The sequence below is a fragment of the Periplaneta americana genome, chromosome 10 (assembly GCF_040183065.1).
Source record: "Periplaneta americana isolate PAMFEO1 chromosome 10, P.americana_PAMFEO1_priV1, whole genome shotgun sequence".
Classification (NCBI taxonomy): domain Eukaryota; kingdom Metazoa; phylum Arthropoda; class Insecta; order Blattodea; family Blattidae; genus Periplaneta; species Periplaneta americana.
This window is the reverse complement of record NC_091126.1, coordinates 147,268,375-147,296,193: the sequence shown is the minus strand read 5'-3', so window position 1 is coordinate 147,296,193 and position 27,819 is coordinate 147,268,375. Positions and strand designations below refer to the sequence as shown.

At 34.7% G+C, this 27,819-nt stretch overlaps 1 protein-coding gene across 2 annotated transcripts in view; it reads left to right on the top strand.

Moving 5' to 3' along the window:
• Positions 1 to 20,340, top strand: part of LOC138708084 (uncharacterized) — a 73,761-nt gene extending 53,421 nt beyond the window's left edge. The window contains exons 2-5 of one of the 2 annotated variants that reach the window (XM_069838241.1): positions 358 to 395; positions 12,559 to 12,801; positions 13,019 to 13,127; positions 19,450 to 20,340. In XM_069838241.1, coding sequence (XP_069694342.1) covers positions 358 to 395; positions 12,559 to 12,801; positions 13,019 to 13,087 — 350 coding nt within the window. In that variant the 3' untranslated portion in view covers positions 13,088 to 13,127; positions 19,450 to 20,340. The remainder of the gene's footprint in view (positions 1 to 357; positions 396 to 12,558; positions 12,802 to 13,018; positions 13,128 to 19,449) is intronic. The other variant, XM_069838240.1, reaches the window with a different exon arrangement.
• The last annotated feature ends 7,479 nt before the right edge of the window (positions 20,341 to 27,819 follow it).

Below are 27,819 nucleotides of genomic sequence, written 5' to 3'. Positions count from 1 at the left end.
TCAGCCCACGCGAGTTGTGTGGATATAAAGGGAAAAGTTGAGACTGTGTCGGGTGGAGTTCCCGGGTAGCTCAGTGGTAGAGCGCTGGTACGTTCAACCAGAGGTCCCGGGATCGATACCCGGCCCCGGAACAATTTTTCCCTTGAAATTATTCAAATCTGCTTTACAGGGATCTTCACCTGAAAGACTAGATTTGCATATTAACTTATTTACTTACCAAATACAGACATCTTGGCGAGGGGAAAGGATAATAATATTGAGACTTTTTTATATTCTGGTTCTTTAGAGTATTGGTAAATCATTAATTTAAGTCGGTTTTTTATGACTTGAATTTATATGTTTGGTATTTTGTTACAGCTCGATGGACTGTGGCCCTTGGATTGCTGCTCATAATAGTAAGTAATACTAATAACCTTAAGAGGAAGACGACAAAAAACTTAAGTGATTAAGAATCGGATAGAAATCTTACATCATACCGGTACTTATTATTGAGCAATAAGAGATCAAACTAAGTAAGAGTGTTCAAAATTGAGCATTAAATATTCATACAAGCTCTTAAGCTCGTTGCCCAGGGTGCGCCATAGGAGGCTGGTCTATGCTACACCAGTGATGAGCTGATTATGAAGATTTGTTGGGATGCCATAGGGGAATCGGAGTTCCCGGAGAAAACCCCTGTGTTACCTGGACCACAGACTTTCCCAACACAGGTTCTAAATCGGGAGTACACCAGGGATCGAACCCGGGTCCACGAGATTGAATTTGGTATTCCCAAGAAACTAGTTCGATTAATTAAACTGTGTCTTAGTGAAACGTAAAGGAGAGTTCGTATAGGCCAGTTTCTGTGTGACGTTTTTCTAATTCACTGCTGGCTAAAGCAAGGAGATGCAATATCACCTTTACTTTTGAACTTTGCTCCATAATATGTCATTAGGAAAATCTAAGGAAACGGAAAGGGTTTGAAATTGAGTGGGTTACATCAGTTGCTTGTTTATGTGTATGACGTGAATATGATGGGAGAAAAGCCACAAATGATTAGGAAAAACATAGGAATTTTACTTGAAGCAAGTAATGGAATAAATTTGGAAGTAAATAAAAAAAAAATTATGTCTCGTGACCAGAACATAGTACGAAATGAAAATATGAAAATAGGAAATTTATCCATTGAAAATATGCAAAAATTCAAGAATCTTGGAGCAACAGTAATAAATGTAAATGACACTCGAAATTAAACGCAGAATAAAATATATGAACATGCCTGTTATTATTCGGTTGAGAAGCTTTTGTCATCCAATCTGCTCTCATAAAAGCTGAAAGTTAGAATTTGTAAATCAGTTTTATTACCAGTTGTTCTATAGGATTGTGAAACTTGGACTCTCAATTTGAGGAACAGAGGTTAAGGGTGCTCGAGACTAAGGTGCTTAGGAAAATATTTGGGGCTAAGAGGGATGAAGTTACAGGAGAATGGAGAAAGTTAGACAAGGCGGAACTGCAAGCATTGTATTCTCCACCTGATATAATTAGGAGAATTAAATTGAGACGTTTGAGATGGGCAGGGCATGTAGCATGTATGGGTGTTAGTCAGGAGACATGAGAGGAAGTCATTTCGGAAGGCCGAGATGTAAATGGGAGAATAATATTAAAACGGAATTGAGGGAGATGGGATATGATGCTAGGGACTGGATTAATCTTGCTGAGGTTAGGGACTGATGGCGGACTTACATGAGGGCAGCAATGAACCTCCAGGTTCTTTAAAAGCGATTTGTAAGTAAGTACCGGTACCTGAAAAGAAGATACACAATTTCCATTATTTCAAGAGTAGAGTTTCCTTTTCTTTCGATTTCGAAATTTTTTTAATATGGTACAGCCCCCCAGTGCATGTGAATGCAATAAGAATGTTTCGCTTAACCTATATACAAAAAAATGAATGAAAATCTTAGGTGGCATATATAGAATAAAAAAAAATTGAAAACTAGAATAATGCAGCACACTATACATTATTGCCTCAGTGGCTGAAAAGAAAAGTGACCATCTAGGTTTTTTGTGAGATAGTAACTGGTTGTAATTAATGTCAACAAATTCACAGGAGAACTTCATGCTCTTTATATCTCTTCTCTTGGTGTAGTAAGTGCCATGCTATGGTGGCAAAAATATTTCGAATTAACTGTGGATCACTCCTTAGAGGGGTGCTTGGGTGAATGATAAAAGTCGAGTACTCATCATTGCCAAAAAAAGAAAAAGAAAAAAAAACTTACTCTCTTTCGTTCTAACTGTATAAAATTAAAAATTGCAAATTTTAAAAATCAAAAGAAAATATGTCTGCTCAATGTTGTACGGTATTGTATTATGTAAATTCAGCTTTGCAGTCCACGCCTATTAAATTGTTAATTAAAGATATCTTTAATCTGCACAAAAATTATTACCTTTATTGTGATTTATACTCCCAAAGTTTGTACCGATATTAATATTATTATTATTACCTGTAGGCCTAAATACTACATTTGCTACAATACCCAAATTTTGCATAGTTTCTGTAATTTCTTTAATCTTACAATCCTGTAATCCTGTATATTTAATTTAGTCTTGATTTTGTGCTCTACCGGTACCATTTTCTTTTAATGCAACACAGATTGTAATCATTGTCCTGAATAACAAATTGAAACATTTTTATACCACAGTGGTTAAACATATAATTAGAAATTCCAAAACCAGATACTGCTTTAAACATGTTACAGTTTTATCACATTCTAGTATATACAGTGGCGAAGCTCAATACGTAGTAAATATGCAAACATTAGATAGTTGCTCACCACTAGGATCACTAATATCACCTCATTACATGCAATGCAAAATAGTACGGTCACAGTCTATTCTTTCTAGCACCCTCAAAACTCAAGCTTCGTGACTGTATATAGTAGACTGTGGTTGTATCTATACCATGAGGAGCAATAACATTGTTTATGAAGCACTCAATGTTTGTTCTGGCCATGATAATCTTCTGGGCAAAGTTAGATTGAAAGAAAACTGCTTGATTGTGATGCACAGTCCATTGATCTGTAGCAATAATATGCCTAACAGCGTGCAATACTGGTGTTATCGCATTGATCTTTGATCCAGATGGCGGGATTTTATCCTCAGCCAGCTTATGGTGGAAATTGTTGTAGATAAAACAGACATTGCAGTGGGTTTTTCTCAGAGTAATCTGTTTCCTTCTTTCATTCCACCAACAATCACCACCTCCCCTTTATCCCATCTGTCAAATCAGCATCTTTCTTCTTCTTCTTCTTCTTCTTCTTCTTCTTCTTCTTCTTCTTCCTTGGTGCTACAGCTCAATATGAACCTTGGCCTCTTCCATGATTTCCGCCAGTTGTCTCAATTCTGTGAAATTGCTTTTAAATTCCTATATTCCAACTTACCTATGTCTTCAACTCCAACCATCTTATTCTTGGTAGTCTACAGCTTCTTTGGTCCCCGGGATTTCCATTTAATATCTTTTTAGGAATTTCTACGTCACTCATCCATGCCACATGCCCAGTCCACTTTAATCTTGCTGCTTTTACCATTTTTCTAATAGACGAATCTTTATAGATGGAATATAACTCGTTAATATATTGCCTTCTCCATCTTCCTCTCATATACTGGGCCAATTATTTTACGGAGTATATTTCTTTCAAAGGCATTCAAATTTCCAGCGACTTTTTTTTTTTTTGTTGGGGACCATGTCTCAGCAGCATATATTAATACAAGTCTTATAAGTGTTTTATAGATGGTTACCTTTGTGACACGCGATAAAATTCTTGAGCAAAGTAATATTTTTAAGGGCGAAGTAAACTCTATTGGCAGCCATTAAGCTCTGCTTTAATTCATACGGAATATAATTAGAAAAAGGAACTGTTGATCCCAGGTATTTAAATTCATCCACCCTCTCGAAGTCATATCTGCCTATTGTTATTGAGGATGACATATTTTTGAGGTTTGCTTTTCCACAAGCCATGTATTTAGTTTTCGATTGATTAATGATCAATCCCATATTCCTTCCTTCCTTTTCTACATTCAGGAATGCATCTTCCATTGCTCTTCTAGATAATGCCATTATATCTGGATCAACAGCGTATGCGAGTATTTGCACTGATTTATAAAATATGGTCCTTCTGCTAAGTAGGTTTACATCTCTTACCACCTTTTTCAGTGAACCATTAAAAGGATCCACGCCAGCGTATCTCCTTGTCGCACACCATTCTTAATATCTAATGAATCTGATAACATTTCTCTGACCCCTATACTGCTTCGGACATCTGTCATTGTCATTCTTATCAGTCTCGCCAACTTTTCAGCAATATCTAGTTCTCTTAAAGCATTATACAAATGTCCTCTATTAATGCTGTCATAAGCAACTCTAAAATCAATAAATATATGATGTGTACCAACTCCAAATTCAATAGTCTTTTCTAGAATTTGCCTTAATGTAAAAATCTGGTCTATGGTTGACTTGCCTGGAAGAAACCCATATAACTATTTGCTTCTGAACCATCGGGAAAAGACGATCGAAAGTATATTTGAGAATACTTTATATCACACATTAAGAAGTGTTATTTCTCTGTAATTTCCACACTCCATTGGATCTTCTTTCTTATGAATGGGACATAAAATCCTTTCCGTCCATTGTTGTGACACTTTCTCCTGTATCCATACAGAAACAACAATATCCATAAATTTGTTGTTCCAAATTTGCATCACCTTGCTTAAGTAATTCCGCTGGTATATTATCTGTTCCAGGGACTTTGTTGTTTTTTAATTTATACAAGGCAATTCTTACTTCCTCAATAGTTGGGAGATTTTGAATCTCATGTAATTCGCATTCTTGGTGCTCTTTGGATGAAACATTTTCTTGTGAATTTGTAACATTAAGGATCTCATTAAAAATACCTATGCCATCTTTCACATATCTCTTTCTCTTCACTTATAATCTGTCCTTGTTCATCCTTGACTAAAGTATTTTTACAATTAAAAGGCCTCCGTATATTGTTGAATTTCCTATAGAACTTTGCCTCATTCTGATTCCTTAATGCTTCCATACTTTCAACTTTTGATTGCATCCATTCTCTCTTTTTATTTCGATGAATCCTCTTTTCAACTATAATTTTCCCAAATACTTCTAGTTCAGTGTCCTTGTAGGTCTTTCTATATGCCTTATTCTTTTCCTCTGTATCAATCTCACATTCAGTATCAAACCACGAAGTTCTTTTACTTCTCTCTTTCATTCCCAATATTTCATTTGCTGCACTTTCAACTGCCTTCTTAGTTATCTCCCATTTCTCGTCAATAGTATTATGATCCATCGCCTCTTCAAGTATCTCTGTTACCTTGGTTTGATATTTTTCTCTACTTTCCTGTAATACCAGCTTATTTAAATTATATCTATAATTTTTTCCTCTAACCCCTCCATATATATGGAAATCTTTGTTCTGATTTGGGCCCATATCAAGTAGTGATCTCAGTCTATATTGGGTCCCCTGAGCGTTCTTACATCTAGTAAGTCTGATCTATGTCTGGCATCAATCAGTACATGATCAATTTGATTTACAGTATTACCATTCGGTGATTTACATGTTTCTTTGTGAATTTCTTTGTGTGGGAATAGCATAGATTCCACAGTCATATTTCTAGATGAAGCAAATAAGATGAGTTTTGTTCCATTATCGTTACTTATAGTAGTATGTTTACTGTAATCTCCAATCGTAGGTCTAAATATTTGCTCCTTTCTCATATGTGCATTGAAATCGCCAACTATTATTTTGATGTCATGACCTGGGCAGTTATCATATACTTGTTCTAGGGTTTCATAGAACTGTTCCTTCTCTTCCTCCTCAGATTCTTCTGTCGGGGCATGAGCATTAATTAAACTATAATTTTAAAAAATTCCTTTTATTCTAAGCACTGATAATCTTGGGCTGATAGGTGTAAACCCTATCACCAGATGTTTAAATCGATGGTGTATCATAAATCCAGTATCAAGTTCTTGGCTGCAGCTATAAAAATACATTGGCTTGTTGTTTCTCTATAATTCCATTTCCCGTCCATTGTACTTCTTGTAGGGATATAATACTGGGCTTTAATTTCACTATCTGGTCTATTAACATTTTCAGTGCTCCAGGCTGGTATAGAGGCCTTACGTTCTATGTTCCTATACATATAATTGGATTCCTCCTTTTGTTTCTTTGTGTTTCATTTGAGTGTCCACTGTTCTTGCCATTTTCATTTCCATTAGACAGTCCGGCTTCTATTCGTATTGGTTTCATAACTGTAGGCTTTTTACTGTGTAGTCGGCCCATCGCCAAACTCCCTGCCCAGAGGACCAGGTAAGTTTTGATCAGGGTTATCTTCCCCTAGCCTTTGGAGAACCAACTCCATTCGTTATAATACAGCAACAGCTAGTTTTGGTCCACCTCCGGGTACCCACCATATATGGTGAGCATTCTCCTATCTGCCACATGAGGAGGTGCCTGGGGAGATATCTATCAAATGCAATAGTTAAAAATGGGCTGGGTGAAGTCTTTTTTTTAAGTAGGTTATTTTATGACGCTTTATCAACATCTTAGGTTATTTAGCGTCTGAATGAGATGGTGATAATGCCAGTGAAATGAGTCCGGGGTCCAGCACCGAAAGTTACCCAACATTTGCTCATATTGAGTTAAGAGAAAACCCCGGAAGAAACCTCAACCAGGTAACTTGCCCCAACCGGGAATCGAACCCGGGCCACCTGGTTCCGCAGCCAGACGAGCTGTTACTCCACAGGTGTGGACTGGGTGAAGTCTTGGGGACGGAATTGGAATGGAATTTAACTGAAGGGGGCACGGACGGCCCAACACTGCGACCTATTGAGATCTATTGCATAACCCTCGATATGGAATGAGTTGCATGCCACAAATCCTATGCGCACCACCCTAACCACATGACTCCTTTAACGACTGGTCTCTACAGCCGACAGAATCCATATACCATTTCTGCTTTGGCAAATTCCCCCAAGGCCCCTCTGTCAGTCCAAGATGAAACTCCTCCCCTGAGTAGGTCCGCCTCAGGTGCCATTGCAGAAGCCATCCAACATCGCTGAATTACATTCCACGGAGCCGGTCGAGAGAGTCAGCAGCTTCGGGAGGCCACCAGTAGAGTGATCTGAAAAATCAGAAATGGGATGATGGGGGAGGAAAGAAAGTGGCGAAGATGAGTGGAGTTCCAATCGCCTGATAAAGTTACCTGACATTCATCCATAGGAGTGGAGGGGGGGGGAACCCCGAAAAAACCTCGCCCAGGCAACTCGTCCTGACCGGGAATCGAACCCAGGACCACTGGGTTCAGAGTTAGACTCGCTAACCCCTCAGCCACAATGGTGGACAAGTTTTGGGAATAGTACAGGTTTTCGATGATATAGGAAGAACTTGGGGCTCTGCCCTGGGTCTTATCAGGTACATTCTGCAATATTTGTTCAACAACGTTAATTTTTTTAGTTCACATTTCTAATACTATATAACTTCCATAATTATCCATCACAATAGTTGAGAAGGGTGTGATATTAATCGAATATGACAAAGGTTCTCCATTAGCAAATTATTCCATTGTATCTATTTTGTTATTAATTTTAAGCACAATAAATTTTCTTATGCTTAGATTTTAGATTAGATTGGTATATCTGTTGATTGAAACAACCACCCCTGCAAACTGCAAATTAAAAAAGGTGAAACGGTGGTTGTTAGTGGTACAGAGCCTAGGCAGTGTTCCACGATGTGTGAAGGGTCCACATGCAAGCACAGATATACCTGACTTCGCTAACGCATTCCTCTCTCGTCTCTTGCTCTCTCATACATAAGGGGTTTTATTGAATGGTTTCTCAAACTCTTGTTTTTTCTTAATCGATCATGAAGTGTTGCGTCAAGTGTGTGTTTATCTGACATAGATTTGGTGATAGTAAAATTATATTTTGGTTAAATGAATCCGAGAATAATTCACCATGGAACTATCTGAAATTCACCTTGCAATTGGGGAAATCCTCTGAAAAATCCCAACCAGGAAATCAGACCAAGCACAAAGTTCGTTTCATTTTACTTGACCTCTCCCACTGCTTCCATCCATATTCGGGATCCTTACATCAAGACAGGCCTGCCCACTCTTCTGCCTTCACTCATTATTAAATAAGTGGTTAGCCAAATATCCAGCATGAGAAGAAAACCTCCAAACAATGTTTCATTTTACATTCTGAAAAGAAAATATTATAAATTCAAGGGAAAAATTGTTCCAGGGCAGGGTATCGATCACGGGATCCTTCGCTTAGTGCACGAATGCTCTACCGACTGAGCTACCCCAGGAATTATACACGATACCGTCATAATTCTTCTCTTTATATCCACACAGCTCAAATGGACTCAAATTTTTCCCTTGAAATTATTCAAGCCTGCTTCACAGGGAGCTTCTACCTAAAAGTCAAATTTGCATAAAAAATTATAATTGTATTTTCTATTGTAATTGAAACATAAACAATATATAATACGTTTTATGGAGGTCTGAAGAAAAAACACTAAGTGAGAAAAAAACATAACCGAAAAGACATCTAATAATATCTGAAATAGCATTTGAAGACTATATGGGAAGAATGGGTTGAATCAATTTATTAAAATTTTCACAAGAAAAGGTTATAATTTCACAGTTAAGCCATCTTTGAGTCTATAATCCAGTATTCAAATTTATAACACACATTCTTGAAGAATGTAAGATTATTTACAGGAAATCTCAGCTGTTTGAACCAGAGTTGACTGATATATTACATTTCAAACTCCAGTTCACAAAATTTTAGTAAATTGACTTATCTTTTTCTTCCCATGTGAGCTTCATTTTAGAACATTTGATTATTTTACAAAACAAGTCGGTTATTTTGGACTGGTTGCTTGTAAGGAATAAACCTTGCCCTCAAGTTGATGACGATGACATAGATAATAGCAAGGGCATTATGCCAGAAAGGCAGTATCAACAAAACTGCAACTTTACATTAGATCCCTTTAAATATAGAATAATTTTCCGTATCCTTGTATGCATAACAATGTACTTTCTTTGATTCTTCCTCATGCTCATTGTAATTCTCAAATGTTTGTTTTCAAACATTCATAGATTCCATTAAAATATTTCAATAGCGCTGCATTTGTTGATACTGTACACCCTTCTGGTATGATGCCCTCATTATAATATAATATAATATAATTTAATGTAATTTTAATTTTATTTTTAATTTTTTTAATTAAAAAAAATTTAATTTAATTTAATTTAATTTAATTTAATTTAATTTTTTAATTTAATTTAATTTAATTTTTTATTTAATTTAATTTTATATTTTATTTAATTTAATTTTTTATTTAATTTAATTTAATTTAATTTTTTAATATAATATGACTAAACAATATAACGATAATAATCTGTGGCACTACAGCCAAGGGCCCAGACCTACCAGCCAGCTACTGGCTTCATGTCTGCATGCCGAAGCAGAGATGGACGATCATCCAACCAGAATGGAGGTATCATGTGGTTAGCACGATGATCCCCCATCTGTTATAGCTGGTTTTCGTCAGATTTCGCTACCTATCATAGTTACCTAAATGCATCACGATCCTGGGTGAGCACTGGTCCCATAACTGCCTGAAATTGCATGAGAATTTCTTGTGACTTGAGGACTCGAACCAGCTCGCATTTCGTAACCCGAGTCCTGGGTAGGATGCCTTAGACCACGATGCTATTGTGCAGGACCTCAAATTGTTATAATTGTTCCATAATTTGTTCAGTTTCATCATAGAGTGTTTCGCAGTTTCTAAAGCAGTAACCACGTCATTAAAGGATACCAGATTTTAGTGAAGAACTCTTTTTAGAACATGGGAGGCATGATACTAGGAGGAAGAAGAATAAAGTGCATAAGATTTGTTGATGATATAGCATTGTTAGCAGAAGAAGAGACTATACTAAGGGATATGCTACTGGAGCTAAATGACAGCTGTGAGCCGTATGGGATGAAGATAAATGCTAACAAGACGAAGCCCATGGTTGTCGGAAGAAAAATAAAAGAGGTAAACATGCGAATACTAAATGAGGCAGTAGAGCAAGTGGACAGCTTCAAATACTTGGGATGTAACATGAGTTGCTGCCAGGAAGTCAAAAGGAGGATAGCAATGGCAGAGGAAGCTTTTAATAGAAAAAGGAGAATCTTCTGGACTCCTGGGGGAAAAAAACTAAGGAAGAGACTAGTGAAGAGCTTTGTGTGGAGTGTGGCATTATATGGGTCAGAAATGTGGACATTATGACGAAGTGAAGAGAAGCTAATAGAAGCATTTTCAGCTTAAGCAAGTAAATAAGTTTTATGGTCTACAATAAATCGATTGTACACAGGTAAAAAAAAGATCGAAACTTGCACTAAAAGAATACAGTACGTAAGTGTAAGATAGACCAAAAAATGAAAGTGGCTAGACCAAACAACATTAGTATTCCATAAAATTTGAATTGTATATTTGAAATTGATAATGGTATATAACTTGGACATATTGTTTAGTGTATGTATTAACTTCGTGAATTATTAATACATTGATTCTGGTTCACGTTAACACTTTGTTTACAAAACTGAAAATTGTTAAACGACACAAGACTACTGATGAATGCAAATGGCAGAATGCAAGATCAACAGGAACAGTAGTTCGTAAGACACTGAAGATGACGCAGCACCGGTGTCGAAACGGGCCATCTGTCTAAGGTACATAACCTTTTTTAAAACATTTTAATACTTTTAACGTGTTGTTTAACAATTTTAAGTTTTTGAAATATGGGTATGGAGAAGGATGGAGCGTGTAAAATGGACAGACAGAATAAGAGATGAAGCTGTGTTGGGCAGAGTGAGTGAAGAAAGAACGATGCTGAAACTGATCAGGAAGAGAAAAAGGAATTGGTTGAGTCATGGGCTGAGAAGATCATTTTAATGTTTTTAAATATTTTTTAATGATAAGGTTACAAATACAGGGACATCGTTTTATTTTTACTTCAATTTTTATTGTACCTGAGTTTTTGAATGTACTTCATTCCTGCCCCTTCTACTAGTGAACTTCCAACTGTTCTCCTCACAGAACCAAGCGTATACAGTCAAAGTCGCCTTAAGGTCGTAGTAAACTCAAACAGTATTGAGTTAGTGAGTATAGTACGTTCCAGAATTATGTTCGCATTTTCCAGTGACGAAAGAGCTTTCAATATTGAATCATATTTTCGCACAGGTACTGTCGTCCGTTCGCCTACGTCGCATCCCGATTTCCCTCACCCACAACTGTTTAAAATAACTTAAATAAAAGTAATTAACTGTCACGTGATTTCCCCCTTTCTACGATCCTGCGACATAACCACTTAGACAAACAGTAGATAGCATGTCTGAGTAATGTTATCTGTGCAGGTCGGGCAGAAGTGAAGATTGAATTTACAGTACATAAGGTACTCTTTTATATAATAGGTATAGAATTATTTCAACATGAGTTATTAGTACGAAGGACGAAACTGGTAGGTAGTTGGAATTAGATGCAATAGTCTATAGTGCGATAATATGCACAAAAGAACTGAAGCCTGTATCTAAATGAACAGTCACCATTTTCAAAAATGTGTTTAAATATACATATTATGATTATTTTTCAATTTAACTTCATTATCTATATTGTACGCTAATGTGCTGTAGAAAGTATAATATACACTGCATAATGAATACGTTCGCATGGATAACTCAGTTCGTGAGTAAAAACTCTTATTGTTAATACTGTACTGTATTTTGATTAAACAAAAACCTAATGAAAATTATCAAATTCAAAATTACGATATCTCCTAGTTTACATAAATGGATGAACTACTTTTCTTCCCTCCTATACTTAGTAAAGTGATTTGTTTGTATTTTACACCAGAATCATCGAACTTCAGTCGTGGAAGGGGGTAGCAAACGGTGTTTCCAGCTCTGAACCATTAATCCAAAGGTATAGCCAGGTTAATATTAAAAATGTTAGTAAAAATAAAATGATGTCCCTGTATAAATTTATTGCAATTTTTGTCATAAATTTATCATTTCTATCGGAAATAAGCCTAAGCGTAGGAGAGTCACCTGATGTGCCCTTACATTATATTATATACCAACTTATCTATCAATTCGGTGTCATAACAGCTGTCACCATCTGAATATCTGTTTCTTGTATTACTAAGAAAAAAATACATTTAAAAATATTACCTTTAATTGACGTTCTAGGTAAGTGGGCTACAAATAATTTGTAACATGTAACACTTTCATATATAAACACATGCGATAAATTTTGATAAAATAAAATGCATACTAGTAATTAAATCTAATCAGGGAGATGCTTATAAACAAGCACAGCAGTGTCTCCCTACTTAAAAAAAAAAAAGTGAACTTACTTTAAATTGTTACATAAGCTTACATCAGTTGCCACATGTTAACAAATCAGAAATGCAAATTTGTGCATTGTCATACATAATACTCATTGTACTGTTGTACAGGTGGCAACAGCATGTGCAGGTGACATGATGCGCAAGTCTATTGTGTTCAACAAGAAGACTCCAGATGTGTTCTACTGTCCCCAAAGGAAGCCTACAGGCTTCGATAAGATGATTGTTCAGGCGCGGCCCTTAAGCAAGTTATGCGAGCATGGTGGAAATGGGCTTCCAGCGGACTACAAGAGTGACTGTTACAATGATGTCGATGAGTCAGAGTATGCCTGCAAGGAGAAGTACCGTATTATGGTGAGAGCCCTAATTGTTATTCTTCCCTAAAAGTTAAATTTTAATAAAAGATAATTTTGGCTGTATTATTGTAAATCTAACACTGTTTAACCTACAATAATTAATACTGTTGCATACTACTTATGTTCATATAAGAAATCAAACAAATGGTGAATGAAACTGTAGATGGCTTATTTTATATGAACTTGTTGTGGCTAACCTGTTTTGTTCCCCACAGAAACGGATCCGGAAGGAGCTGAAGTTGGAGGCCGATTCACCAAATGATTTTGGTTCCATCAAGTTTTAAATTAGTTTCTTGATACAGAAACTATGTAACGAAGTATTAGGTATAAAACTGTTATGATACCTCTGTCACCCTGTTCTTATTTTCAGCCTTCTTCTGTCGTTTCCTGCTGTCTTCAGTAGTTGCACATTTATTGCTCTGTCACCTTCACCTCTTGTACATTTTCTGTAGATTGTAAATAATAAAGTGAAAGTACTTTATCATGATCCAGCAAAATGACTGAACCGAAATAGTGTGTGTGACTTTCCCTTTAAGACATGAATTCAGAATGTTACAAATAGAATTATCACCAAGAAGCTTGCCTATCTTTTTTGCAATTTAAATTCTTTTAAACTTATTGAACGAATGCCCTCATGCTAAATAAAAGTGAAATTAGGCAACTTCATGCCAACACCATAATTCGTCACATTTTACATAAAAATTATTACTATTTTTCAGAATAGTAGACTCAAAATTTATACATATTATATATTTTTAATTAATGTATTTTTATACAAGAAACCTGCATGGTAGAAAAATATGAAAAGTCGTTATGGAAGGTACCAGTACGCAAACTTCCAAATTTTTTACACAGTCTTCTTTACGTTTATAAAGAGAATATAATTCCCAATCAAAAGTATTCTCGACTAAATGCCCAAGGAAAATAGGATTCTCATCAATTGGTAATAATTTATACTAGATTTCCATTATCTTTCTGGTAAAACTTGTTATAAACTCTTTGTAAAAAAGCACATTCCTTCTAACTGTAACAGCTTGTTAAAACCTTGCGTCATCTGTAGTAACCAGCATATCATATAACATATTTATTACTTGCTCTGTATGGCATTTATATATGCCAATTATTCTCTACATATTTCTTTTTTTTTTTTTTCTCCAAGCGATGAGATTAATTTTGAAAAAAAATCTTTTGCACAGACAGAAAAACAAATCAGAAAATGAAGCAAGTCTTCAAGAAAAAATCTCGCGAAATTGTCACCAGATTTGGATTGTAAATGTAATTGAAATATAAAGTTTAAAAAATACTTGATAAGTTACAAATATCCTGTTTTTTTAATTAATGTAGCAATGTAAAAATGAAGTTCCCTTCTGCATAAAATATATCACTCATTAGTGCACACTGATGATTTAAATTGACATTTGTCACCACATTAGCATTTTCCTTTACAATTCTTAATAATTTATTTAAAACTTTTATTTCTGCAACTAATCTTGGCTGTGTATATAGGCACTCGCTTAAATTTCAATCCTCTTTATTCTTCCAATAATATGTCTAATTAGAGCATGCCCTTTTGTAGTAAGAGTCTGTGAAGATACAAATTTAAATAATGATTTACTGTACGTAAATAGTGCATATGTACTGCATTATGTATCTTCTGTAAACACTAATAAAACAAAATTACGTGAAGTTGTGTCAAGATGGTGTGAACAATAAAGAAAACGAGTCTGAAACCTTTCAATAAACTTTATTACAAATAAATGGAAAGTGTGATGTGTCCACGTCTTTCATATTTACACTAAATGTACATATTATAGAGATTTCTATTGCAAATTACTTAAATATTCATGGGAGAACACATTTCGAGATAACAAATTAAACTCATCCTGTTACACATTAGCCAATTCTTTGACCTCCTGAACAACTAACTTCACATTAATCTGCCCCATTTAAAGAATATACTTCTCATCCACTGAAGACTTCTGTCGGAATTTGAGGCACATTTCGAAGAAAGCATTTTTTGAGAAAATAAGTACAATTTCTTTACAAACTGGTAAATAATATAGGAGAGAATAATGTTATTTGAATTTTTTTTTAATGTTTCATTAATAAGTTTCGGTGCTGCAGATAAATTATAGTCATTTTATAATTAAAAATTTTAACGTTTATGTATATGGGCTGAGGCACGTGAAACAGACCTGTCATTTTTAGTGATAGAAGAAAATTCTTCAGACAAAGGTTGCTTGGCTTGAAGGGAGACGGACGTATTTTGATATTAATGGTTTCTTTCATAGGTGGATGTGTAGAGGAAATATGAAAGTCAACTTCATAATTTTAACTCACCAGGGGTTGCAAATGATTTTTTCGATCAAGCAGTAGGCTATACATTTTTGTGAATTACACAAAGTTCCTCTTCATTGGTTGTTACAATGTTAGAGTGTGAAACAATAAAAATAAACACCATTATTGATCTGGGTTTGGCGTAAACTCTTGTTGAATAAGAGCCTGATCGTTTCAACCATGTGTGACTCAGACATTTTATTAATTAACACGTGTTTTAAAATTGATTATTAGGGCTAGGATTTTGATGACCTATAAGTCATAAAAAAGTCCTAAAACGCATTTATAATCTAAAAATCTTTAAAAAATGCACTTAAAGTGTCCTAAAAATTGATCTTACATAATTGGCTTAGTAGGAAAAGAAGTTTTGTACTACTTAATATTTAGACTAATAATTAAATTAAATGTTGCATCATTTTTTCTAAGTAGTACACTTTAATTAATTATTTTACCTGATGTAGTTTCCATGTATCATCGTTCACTTCTGTTTTGGCATGTGGATGTGAAGTCAGCAGTCAGCTGGTCGGTCTTGGCCCTTCATGGGCTGTAGCGCCATGGATTTACTTTACTTTTAGTTTTCATGTAGTCTACCACAAGGCCACTCTTATCCGGAATTAGCAGGTATAGAGGAGTCTATATTGAAGGGGTGGTTGGACTGATCCATTACATGGTGTATTATGTTAAAATGGCAATATTTGTGTAGAAAAACGATTAAAATATTATACAAAATAACTGGTATTAATGGACAAAATATGTAAAGAAAATATCAAAGGAAATAAACATTATTTTACATTAATAATGGGGATTTATGGCCAAAATTAAATGAAAATGCCTAAAAAAGACCTAATAAAACAAAAGATGCTCTTATGAGTTGAAACAGGCAAAAAATGCAAAAAAAATGTCCTGACAAATATGTCTTAAAACAGTCAGTTTATCACATAACATATAAATACTAAAGCAGCTATGTTCCTGTCTTAAGTACTAGGAAAAAGATGCAATTTCATCAAAATCCTAGCCCTATTGATTATGCTTTCTTTTCCATTATTGCAATGCATTCTGTGACTGTGAACAGGTGTTATTACACATGTTAGAGAGCTAATATGCCTGATTATTAATTTACCACAACAGTGGCAATTATAATACAAATAAGGTTCTGTTTTTTTAATGGAGTATTTTTCAGTTGAAAGATTGAGGTTAGGAAGCTAATACTAAGATAGGAAAAAAATGTTTATTTAACGACCCTTGAAACTGTCGAGGTTACATCAGTGTTACCAGTGTGCCAAAATTTTTACTCACAGGAGCTCTTTTACATGCCAGTAAATCTACTGACATGAGCCTAAATGCTATCGACCTGGGCCCAGATTGAATCTGCAACTTAGGTAACAGAAGACCAGCACTCTACCGACTGCGCCACTCAGGCCGACTACTACGGTAGAAATCAGTCTTCTTATTGCTTATTATTGCATTTAGTAATGTTGTAAGCAGTGTAGTACAGTAAAAGTATTGAAACATACGAGGAAGAAGCAGAAATAATGAGACTAATTATTGATAATGGAGAAGGAAGATGCTACATCTGTGATTAGGCAAAAGAAATAGAAAATCGAATTTGATTAAAAGTCGAGTTATCCAGTTCTAGTGCTGGTGTGACATTAAAGAACTATAATTATGGAAGAAAATCATATTAATTTATTCTTTTGAAATTTATTTTAAAATATATTACTTTTGTAACATAAATTCATGTTGTTGTTCTTTTTTTACTTCTATAATAAAGAAAATGAAAGGGAAAAATAAATTTAAAACAATTATGGTCCAAAACGTGGTAAAAATTAAAGTAAAATAACTATAAAAGCAGAGAAAGAGGGCCCTGGTTAAAAACGCTGTGCACGACCTCTCGCATAATAAATAGCCACACAACATGTCAGGTTAAATGGATTGATATGTTTACTATTTACCTTTTAATAGGAAGTTTAAAGACGTATATGACTGTGTTTTAATGTCATTCAAGATAGTTGAAGGTCATCATCTAAGAAAAATATTTTACTTCAAGGAACCGGTATATTAAAATATTAAGTATTCAGTGTTCACAGTTGTTAATAGAAGTGCTGCCACAATTATTAGAAGACATTCCACTGAAAATATGGCAATGCATGCGGTACGAACAAGACAGATGTCTTGTCCAATCTGCATGGAAAATTACAGCAGTTCTTAACAGAAAATTTGAAGATCTTTGAATTGGTCAGTTCAGACACACAAAAGGTCTGCATGTTCACCGGACTTAACAATAGACTTCTATTTGTGGACAAATTAAAATAAGTAGTGTACGAAGAAGTACCGCAGACATGAAAGACTGTATATCACGAGCTTGCTCTATGATAAGTCAGATGAAATTCGACATGGAGTATTGTCCGCACAGAGAATTGCTTGAAAGCATGTATTGGTGCTTAAAGTCATCATTTTAAATGTAATATTATGTTGTAAGACAGTTACCGAAATATTTTATTTGTTCTTTGATGAAAGTATTGTTTATCACTGACCTTAAACTATTTTGAATGATCCTCAAAGAAGAACAATGTATGTGTCTTCAATCACACTAAAATGTAAATAATAAAACATATCAATTCATTTCATAGCAACGAAGTTGACTTTCATATTATCTCCTCCACATCTCCATCTATGAAAAAACTATCATATTCACATGTCCACCTTCAAGCCAAGAAACTTTCTTTTTAAGAATTTACTTGTATCTCTACAAATGGGTGTGTTAGGTGGCCTGTTTTTTAAAGCCTCTCCCAGTATATTTTCCAAGTCCATTTTACTATTTTATTTTTTCAGGAGACCTATTTTAAGCTCCTGTCATTCAAAGCTTCGTGAAACAATTTGGAATAGCTTCATAGCAACCTTATGGAGAGGAATATTTATAATTTTGTTCGATTCATATATGCAGACAAGAACTGGGACACAATGAAACACAGATTTCTTTCTTACCGGTACAAAAAGTTGGACTTAGAACAGTCTGGTTCTCAGCCATTGATATGTCGAATTAACTCTCCTTGATGACTGCGACAACACAATCCGTAAAACATCAAGTAAATGCTTTCATAGCATCTCACAACTTTTTCGTAATAGTTTGTAATTTGAATACCGGTACTCAGTTTTAGTAAGCTATTTGTAACCCAGAAAAGGAAATTAAAAATAGTATAACATTAGTTTAGTTCGAATAAAATCAAAACTTTATTTCGTGAATATTATTGAGCAGAATCCTTGTGTTGCTACTAGGCTCCATTGGCTAATTTTTTTTTATTAAAACTAAGACTGTCACACGTATCATGCGATAATTTATTTTCTTATTCAATGTTTTTATTCCAAGCATTCTTAAAATATTTACTTACGTGAAATCTTAAACCCACACCTGAATAAACAGATGGTGACAATACTTCCAGTGTTTGCTTACATCTTAATGAATGAAGTGTGTTAATTTGAAGTATAGAATTTTTCTTATAAATAAAACTTGTTCAGACTTTTAAATTACCTCAGAATTAGATATTTAATTCAAGACTACTTAGAGATGATATTTTTAGAGAGAGTATGTTTCATCATCTTTGTGTAAAGAATCAACATTAATTTGTGAACAAAATTTCGTATGGAACATGCAACATGCGTGTACTTTATTATTTTCACAAATAAACATCATAAAATTTACACCTCGTATTAAATACTGTACTGAAATAGATTCTTCGTTCTTCGGTGAGGAAAAAAAAATTGTCCTTATTAATACATTCGGTTTATACTAAGTAACTATATAAAACTTCTTATCTCTATAGATTTCTAAACATATTGTAGAACTTACATAATGCAAGAAACCTGGACTGTATTGAAAGGTACCAATACACTGTTACCTTGCCTCTTATTCAGAAATGCTGGTACTGTGTTATTTAAGAAAAAAAAATCGTCAGAAAAGTTGCTAGAACCTGTTAAAAGAAAGTCGTGACATTTCATATTTTACATAAAAGAGAAATATTACTAATACCGGTAGCCTATATTATATGAAATATAACATTTTGTGATATATTCAGGAAAATAATGTAAAACACTAACTGGACGATCAAATTACTGTCGCATTCGTTTCATTTGTTTTCTAGCAAAAATGAAATCTGTCTATAATTGATTATAAAATTATACTAGGTTCTTTAATTTTTTTTTTCTTTAAGGTGCAATAACTTTTTATTAAATATAACTACTAGCATATATATCTCATATGAATCTAATCTTTAACCAATACAGATGTAATGTCTGATGTTTTGTTTTCCAGATGAGGCTTCATCCTCCTGGCAGTGACGATGCTGAGAAATACTTCGCTAATGGATTCGTCTACAAAGGAAAAAATCTTTACAAAAAGAAACCTTGAAGTTCATATAAAGTGAAAATGTGTCAAAATATCTCTCTATTTCTGTCTCTCCACATCAATTTTATATTAATGGTGTAAGAATATAATAATTAGAAGAACTTTTATTTTGTACCTATTTTGTAAAATAATCCTGTACAATAATTTGCATTTTAACAGGGAGAATAAGAAATGCGTAATTTAAATTTAATTGTATATATTTTTGATAAAAAAAATTACTATTTTGTATCAATTACAAAATTAAATTTACTGCATAATTTTAAGCAAGCATATTGAATTAATTTCATATACTTAGAGCTATGGTTCCTTAAGAGTTTGATTTGTGAATTTCTCTTAAAGTATTTTACTGTCAGACAAAAAGAGAACAAAGGAAGTGCTTGTACATCTTTCATATGGTAATGGAATGCTGATAGCAAATTTCAGAATCTTGTTTCAGCTAATTTCAATACTGATACCATTAGTTTCAACGAGTTTCTCTCTGTAAATTTCATAATACTGTATTACTCATTTGATTTAGAGGTTTTTCCACTTTGTGTTGTGCTAGAACAGCGATGTCAAGGTCAAGAGCGCTCACTGGTTGCAATGCAGGCAGCAACAGAGAATAAGAAGGGGTGAGCAAAGTGAAGTCTATTGCTCTGTCACTGCAGGATGAATTAAACTGTTTTTAAATAATAGATAACGTGTTACATTCATATAAGGCAACAAGAAATCAGAACGTGTTTTGTAGAGTGTACCTCTCTAATAAATGTAAAGAATTATAAACTAGTAAGCTACAATAAATAATAAGCATAGCTTCTCCTTAACTTATATATTTTCAGATAATAGCTAGAATATTATTAATTTTTATATAATTATCTAATAATCCAACTAGTGTAAAAACATTGTTTTCCTGTTTTAAACTTACCAATACAAAAGTGAAAGAAATTACAGGACATTGTGCATACTGAAAAATGAAATAATAGGATTGCAACAAATAATAAACATAGTATATTTTTTTATCTTAGAGGTTTTAGTAATTACGCCTATCTAATTAAATTCTATGTAACTGTTACACACTTAATAATGTACTTATTGTATGAACAGCACATTTCTAGAAACAAATTTAAATTCCTGACTTCTTGTCTAATACAGAAGTGTTTCTTCTTGTTTTACCTGACACCAACTTTCTTATGTCCAGCGAAATTATGTTTCCTGCAGCATGACATAGCATAGCACGCATATTATCTTAGATAATATTGGTATTAGTTTTGGTTTTGTGAGGTTCACAAGTGAGGAAAATTGCTCAGATACGTGCTTACTGCCGAATATAGAAATAATTTGCGCCGCAAATATTCGTACCCTGGATATATTTCCGGGCAAAGCGAACTTCCAACTTGACTCTGTTCACGCTATTCAAAGAACCTGGAGAGAACTTTTCCTCGGCTTAACCAAAGGACATCACAATGGTAGGGACCACTGTCAAACTGAAAATCTATAGACGACATATCTTCTCAATTTTTTAGACAGAATTCATAACGAGTCTACGCTATTAGCATCCATACTTTTGTCCTTTATTCTGTAAACCTAAATGCAATGCAGCGAGGAAGAACCTCTACAGTACATCTAAACATATATTTATTACTATTTAATGTCGATAAAAAAACAACATTTCAATATATCATTATGTACATAAATTAATAATTTCAGGCATTTCACATTGCTCGTCTTTGTAACTAAATGTTTTCCATATATCACACAAAGAAAATTTTCGTCTCTTTCACTCATAAAAAGTCAGGAGTCCAGTCAGCCTAAAACTTACTGAACGACTTCTTCCTCAATGTATAATGTACAACCCTTGAGTTCATCAGTAACTTGTACCTGCGTGCCGTACGTGCTCTCTACAGCGCATACAGGCAATGAGGCCTGCTTGCACTCTCATTGACATCATTGTGCTAGAACAAGCATTTCCTGTCTGTACCTAAACTTCACAGAAATCAACGAAAGTCAAATTCTGAAAATCGTAATAATATTCTCAAAGAATTGTTTAAAATAAAGTGACATAACTGAAGAAAAGAATGGTAATTTCTCTGATATCAGATGCAGGATTCACACAATATAAATAGTTACCAAATGGTGGTCGAAATATTATTCTAAATTATATTATTCGCTGTGCTAAAATTATTTTAGCAACCATTATCCATGTTAAACATTTTGCCTACAATTGAAGAGTTGTACAGTGAAGAAGATAATAAAAAATAACTATCGTACTAAATATTGATATTGATATTTATTTCTACAATACTTATTTAGTAATGGGTCGTCACAACATTTTTGTATTCGGGCTCCCCATAACCTTCTAATTACAATTTCAAATACAACTTTCATCGACATGTGTTGTCATAACATCCGAAAACTAATAGCACAAGCCTTTAGAAAAAGATCCTTCGAGGTCCATGAAGAGGTGCACTGCATTGCATCTGAAAGCAGCGGAATTAGAAGAGTGGACATCGTGGCTCTAGACAAGACTAATAGTAAAGGCTTTATACTGGACCCAACTGTTAGATTTGAGATGAGCCAGACCCAACCATCTGAGGTCAACAAAGAGAAACAACAAATTTATGAGCCGTATTTTCGAGAAAAATGTTAGGTGGAAGGCACCTGGGAAGTACATGGTTTAATGATCGAAGCAAGGGGCACCATCCCACGATCAACTGTAAACACTATCAAAACAGTTGGAATCCATGACATCATTCCAAAAATAATTACTTCTAGCATTAAGGGTCTGTGGTGATTCTAAAAATCATTTATATGGAATATCATAATCCCCCTCTTTCTATCCGTTAGTGTGTGATTGTTACAATATATATACAAATTTATTATTTCTTAAATTTAAGTTCCTAGTTCACATTTCAATTTGACTCATCTATTTTACTGTAATCGTTATTATTCTTATATGTGTGTTATTCTGTGTTTTTGGCAACCCAGGATGCCTGGGCAGACTATTTCTTGGAAATGTCGATAAAAAAACAACATTTCAATATATCATTGTGTACATAAATTAATAATTTCAGGCATTTCACATTGCTCGTCTTTGTAACTAAATGTTTTCCATATATCACACAAAGAAAATTTTCGTCTCTTTCACTCATAAAAAGTCAGGAGTCCAGTCAGCCTAAAACTTACTGAACGACTTCTTCCTCAATGTATAATGTACAACCCTTGAGTTCATCAGTAACTTGTACCTGCGTGCCGTACGTGCTCTCTACAGCGCATACAGGCAATGAGGCCTGCTTGCACTCTCATTGACATCATTGTGCTAGAACAAGCATTTCCTGTCTGTACCTAAACTTCACAGCACGTATCTGAGCAATTTTCCTCACTTGTGAACCTCACACTACCATACTACCAGGGGCAAATCTAGCTACTTGGCGCCTCTAGGCAGAGAAAAATATTTCCGCCCCTTATTTCGCCCTACTATATGCATCATTTGGATCAACTGAAATAATCGATTCTGCATCATTATTACTGTTTCTAATATCGAAAATGCCTGACTCAGATAAACCACACACTCCACTGTTTTCGGTACCTACTGTTCACCACATTATTACACTCTGATGTATCTGGACTCGAAATGGAACAAGCTGGCTGTGTTTGTTTTTTAAATAGCACATCTATTTTGCACTTTTTCCCCACAATTTCCACTTTTTTTATTGTCTTGTCTTCTGCAAGTTTCCGATATTGTTGTTTAGTCAACTGTCCGAAGACAGGTCTGGACCCCACAAGTGACACCATCAATGCATCACTCATAAGGCAACTAGGCCAGGAGATAATGGGGTAGGGTGACAAGTTCCTTTCCCCCCCATTGCATACATCGCTGACTAGCTACATATTACACTAATCAGATTTCAGATGCAATTCTTCCTCTGACACATATCATCAAGTGAGCTGTACTGTCTGATGATAAACGTACATATCAGCCAGAACATCAATCAGAGGTGTTTCCGATATTGAGAACCATTTAGCTTTTTCAGACTGTCACTCATTAGAATGAATATTAAAATTATATAAATCATCTAGGTACAAAACAACTGCACTCTTTACCGTTTCAAATTAAACTAAACTGCCACGCATCTGGCTGCTACATGACTGGCGGTATTTTCTTTGAGTTGAAGTCTGAATGGACATTATTGAGTGCTGATACAGACTTCTCTTACAATAGAGTTAGTGGCGTCTCTCATCACAAAGCTTATGACAGCGAGCAACGAGATTTGCCTTCCTAATGTATCGTAATATAATATCAGTAAGTTCTTTAATGTTATCACGTGAGACTCTCATGGTGAGAGGGCATAATATTGAAAAAAGTGATATATTCGCATTGTGACATTATTATTGAAAAACTGTCCTTTTTCCATTGGCAGACTGTTGATTAAATTTGAACTGATTGTTGCCAATGTTATTCATATCCTTTTCTTTGTGCGTTTAAGTACATGTACGCTTTTAAAGAGTTCTGAATAAAATTTTTAAAATATAAAAAAATTAGCAGTAATAGCTTAAAAACCGCCCCCCTCAAATCTGCTCCCTAGGCAGCTGCCTAGGCCTAAATACGCCCCTGCGTACTACTATAATACATACCCTCTATTGAATATCTACCCTTCTAACTTAAAAACTTTGCAATGATACCATACTCAATATACACTATCTATCAAAAAGTAATTGGGCACAGTTTTTGCCCCTTTAGAACTTCGTGCTACCACCTCTTGTTGCTATAACGGCAGCCACCCTGCCAGGCATGCTCTCCACTAGTTTGTGTAGGATATCCACTGGAATGCGTTGCCATTCCTCTTGTAACATGGCACTCAGTTGGACAATGAAAGATGGACGCATCTTCCGAGACCTCAATCGCCAGTCCAATTCGTCCCAAAGGTGCTCAATGGGATTGAGATCAGGACTCTGTGCAGGCCAATCTAAGCGGTGAACGTTATTGTCTGCATACCACTGCATAATAGCCGCCGAAACATGAGGCCAACATTCACCATATGGTAATGCAGAATTGCTGCACGGAAATATCATGTGTACTTCGATACATCATAGTAATATAAGTGTAATCACTTTGTGATTAAAGATGGCGCCATGTTCTGTTGGACAACGGCCACTTAGTCACTCGTAATGAGTGCACCTCTGTACATAGTGCGTTGGACATTGTGCCACTGTCACATATTCTGTGACACAGTACGTGATGAAAGGACTCCAAAGGAGAACAGGGAGGTAGAATTTAAACTGAGAAGAATTCAATCCAGCATCAGAATTTGAATCTGGTGTGGCTTAGTGGATAAAGCGTCAGCACGTAGAGCTGAAAACCTGGGTTGTATTGGATAGAGATATCACTTCAAGAGGTCTTGGTTGCAAATATGTTGCCTGTTTTGCAATATTATCGACTTTCTCGTTTCCAGGTATACCACAATAACTAGGTATCCATTGAAATGTTATTTCCTTTTGGAGTTCTTTTAGTTTACTTAGTTGTTTCTGAATTGGAATAATTCTATGTGCATATAGGTTTGGTACATGTTTAATTATATTAAATATAGCCCCCTTGGAGTCGGTAAGTATGCAAATAGATTTTTCAGAAATTTGAGTAACACACTGAAGAGCAGCATCGATAGCTAGCAATTCAGTGTCAAGACTGGAGAAGGATGAACATGGTATGAAATAACTTTCTTGATATTTTGGAATATAATACCCTGCTCCTGATGTCCCATTATTAGGATTTAGAGATCCATCTGTATAAATTTGAAGGTGATCCTTATATGTACTTCAGAGTAGTTCCATGGAATCTAACTTAATGTATGGAGGATCATTTTTGGAATGATTTCCTGGAATTTGTATGCTATGTTCTGGAATCACCCATTTCCATGGAGGAATTTCGTTCACAACTGGAGTTTTAGCAATGAGTGTGTCTGTGATATAGATTGGTATTTCTTCTTTTTTTATTTTATAGAAATTACACAGGATATCATCTGACAGTTTGAAGAATATCTGAGATCTGGATGAGGCTTGCAATTTTAAATGTATTTTTAGATCCTTTTGTAATATATAGTGTCTGAGTGGTTGAATATTATACTGTTTATATTCATGGAGTATAGTCCCTCAATCGGATCTCCAGGTAGGGACCTCACTGAGAGATGCCAAGAATTGTACTAAAGTACTTATTTGGAACATCAAAAGTCACACCGTCCAGTCAATCAGAGCCAAATTTAATATTGAAAAGAACCATATAATGAGACAAAGAGGCAAATATAATATCGTACCGAAAGGATTACTGTTCCTAATGAAAAAGTAGGAAAGGAGGACTGTATCCATGGTGATAATTCTCCTTCACCAGTTTTGATAAGAAAAACTCTAAAGTTTGCAGTAATATACTGAATTAAATGATTACATCACCCTTATGAGAGTTGTGACACCGATTGTTTTCCTCTGTACTCTTCATAAGTTGAAGTATGCCCCCGAACAATGCTGTATAGCACATTTTTTTTAAGAATTTGAGTTTTTAATGGACCATCGATGTATAGCACACCCTACACATGGAAAACACACTGGAATGTTGAATATCCATCCCCAAGTGGCAATAATAGTTAGACATTTGAACCACTTCAGTGGAACAATGATGTATAGCAAACAATGTGGCAGGCGCAGGCAGTATGCATGAGATCTAAAACGTCTCAATATGTCGAGAAAACGCAAAATTAACATGTCTGAGTGGAATGATATCAAGCGGAAGAAGCTACGGGACTCTGGAAAGCCATACAAAAGCCGGAAAGGCAAAGAGGTCCCTGGAAAAACCCTTCCAAATAAGGTGAGTGCAACAACGCTGTATAGTGTTATTCCTACTGCAGTACACAAAATTTCCGGTTGCCTGATCGCTATTTGTGATATGTATGTTCCTATAAATTTATGTGCTACTTTTAAGTTCTTTTCAAATATTATGACTGATACTAATCATACTATGAAGGATGGATCATAATTTTAATACTCGTATAATGGATCAGCAGTATGTAGGCTACATAGAAATGACCAAACCCTATTTTATTAATAGTTATTTTAAAGTTAATTATTTGGAATTTTAATTGAATACCATATTATTTTATTCTCAGCCTAGGGTTTGTGCCCCAGAAAAATTCAGAAAAGATGGGTGTTATATTATGACACTGGAAATAAAATTTGCATTATATGAGGAATATCACAGATTTACTTATAATGAACAGTCAATAGCTTTGGTGAAAGAATAAAACACTAACACAAGAATACAAAAAATACATCACACTAACATACGAAAACAAAAACACACACAAAATAGCAACCTCATTCAAGAAATTAAATTACTACATCATATACAGAACACAAATCACTCTAAAAACATCTCAACACACAAACAACACAAACATACAAATACAACCACACAGGCGTATACAAACTCAAATGCAACACCTGCAACAACTTGTACATAGGACAGACAGGCAGAACATTTCAAACACGTTACAAAGAACACATCACAGCCATAACACAATTACAAAACATTTCCACATGTGCAGAACTCATCACAAATGCTAACCACACCTACAGAGACATTAACACAGACATGGAAATTCTACACAACCAACCAAAAAGCCAAACGAAATTCTCAACACACAACTCAATTTCAGAACACACACACTCTTTGACTCCCCATTACACTATACAAACACACCCCCACAGGAAACACAAACAAAAGGCCCCAAGACCAGCAACAACTAGTTCTGAAGATGGCCGATAGCAGGCTGAAACTTGTTAACAAGGTAACATAAGATGTAACACAAGAAAGACAAATAATACGTTTTCCGAAGTGATATATTGTTAAAAGTTGTGTAATCAAGATGTAAAAAGTAATTACGGTAAAGTGGTATATGCATTGTGTTAATTTTGTGCCTTTTCTTTGTTTTTAATGTTTATAAGATCACAAATCCATGTCTTATTAGTAGGTGTTCATCAATAGAAAACATACAGCATTGTTCCACTAAGTAACATACATCGTTGTTCCGCTGAGAATCCTTAAAAAACTACTTCAATTTTAAAACATTCAGTAGTAGACAGCTGATAAGAGTTCATATGTATTGTGATGTAATGTGCTGTTACCTTGATATACGGATTAAATTATTGTTTATTTTTATGATATTATTGTTTTATGTCTCTACTGTAAAAAATGGAAAATGTTCTATACAGCGTTGTTCGGGGGCGTACTTCAGTTATAGTCCTAAAATTACTGTA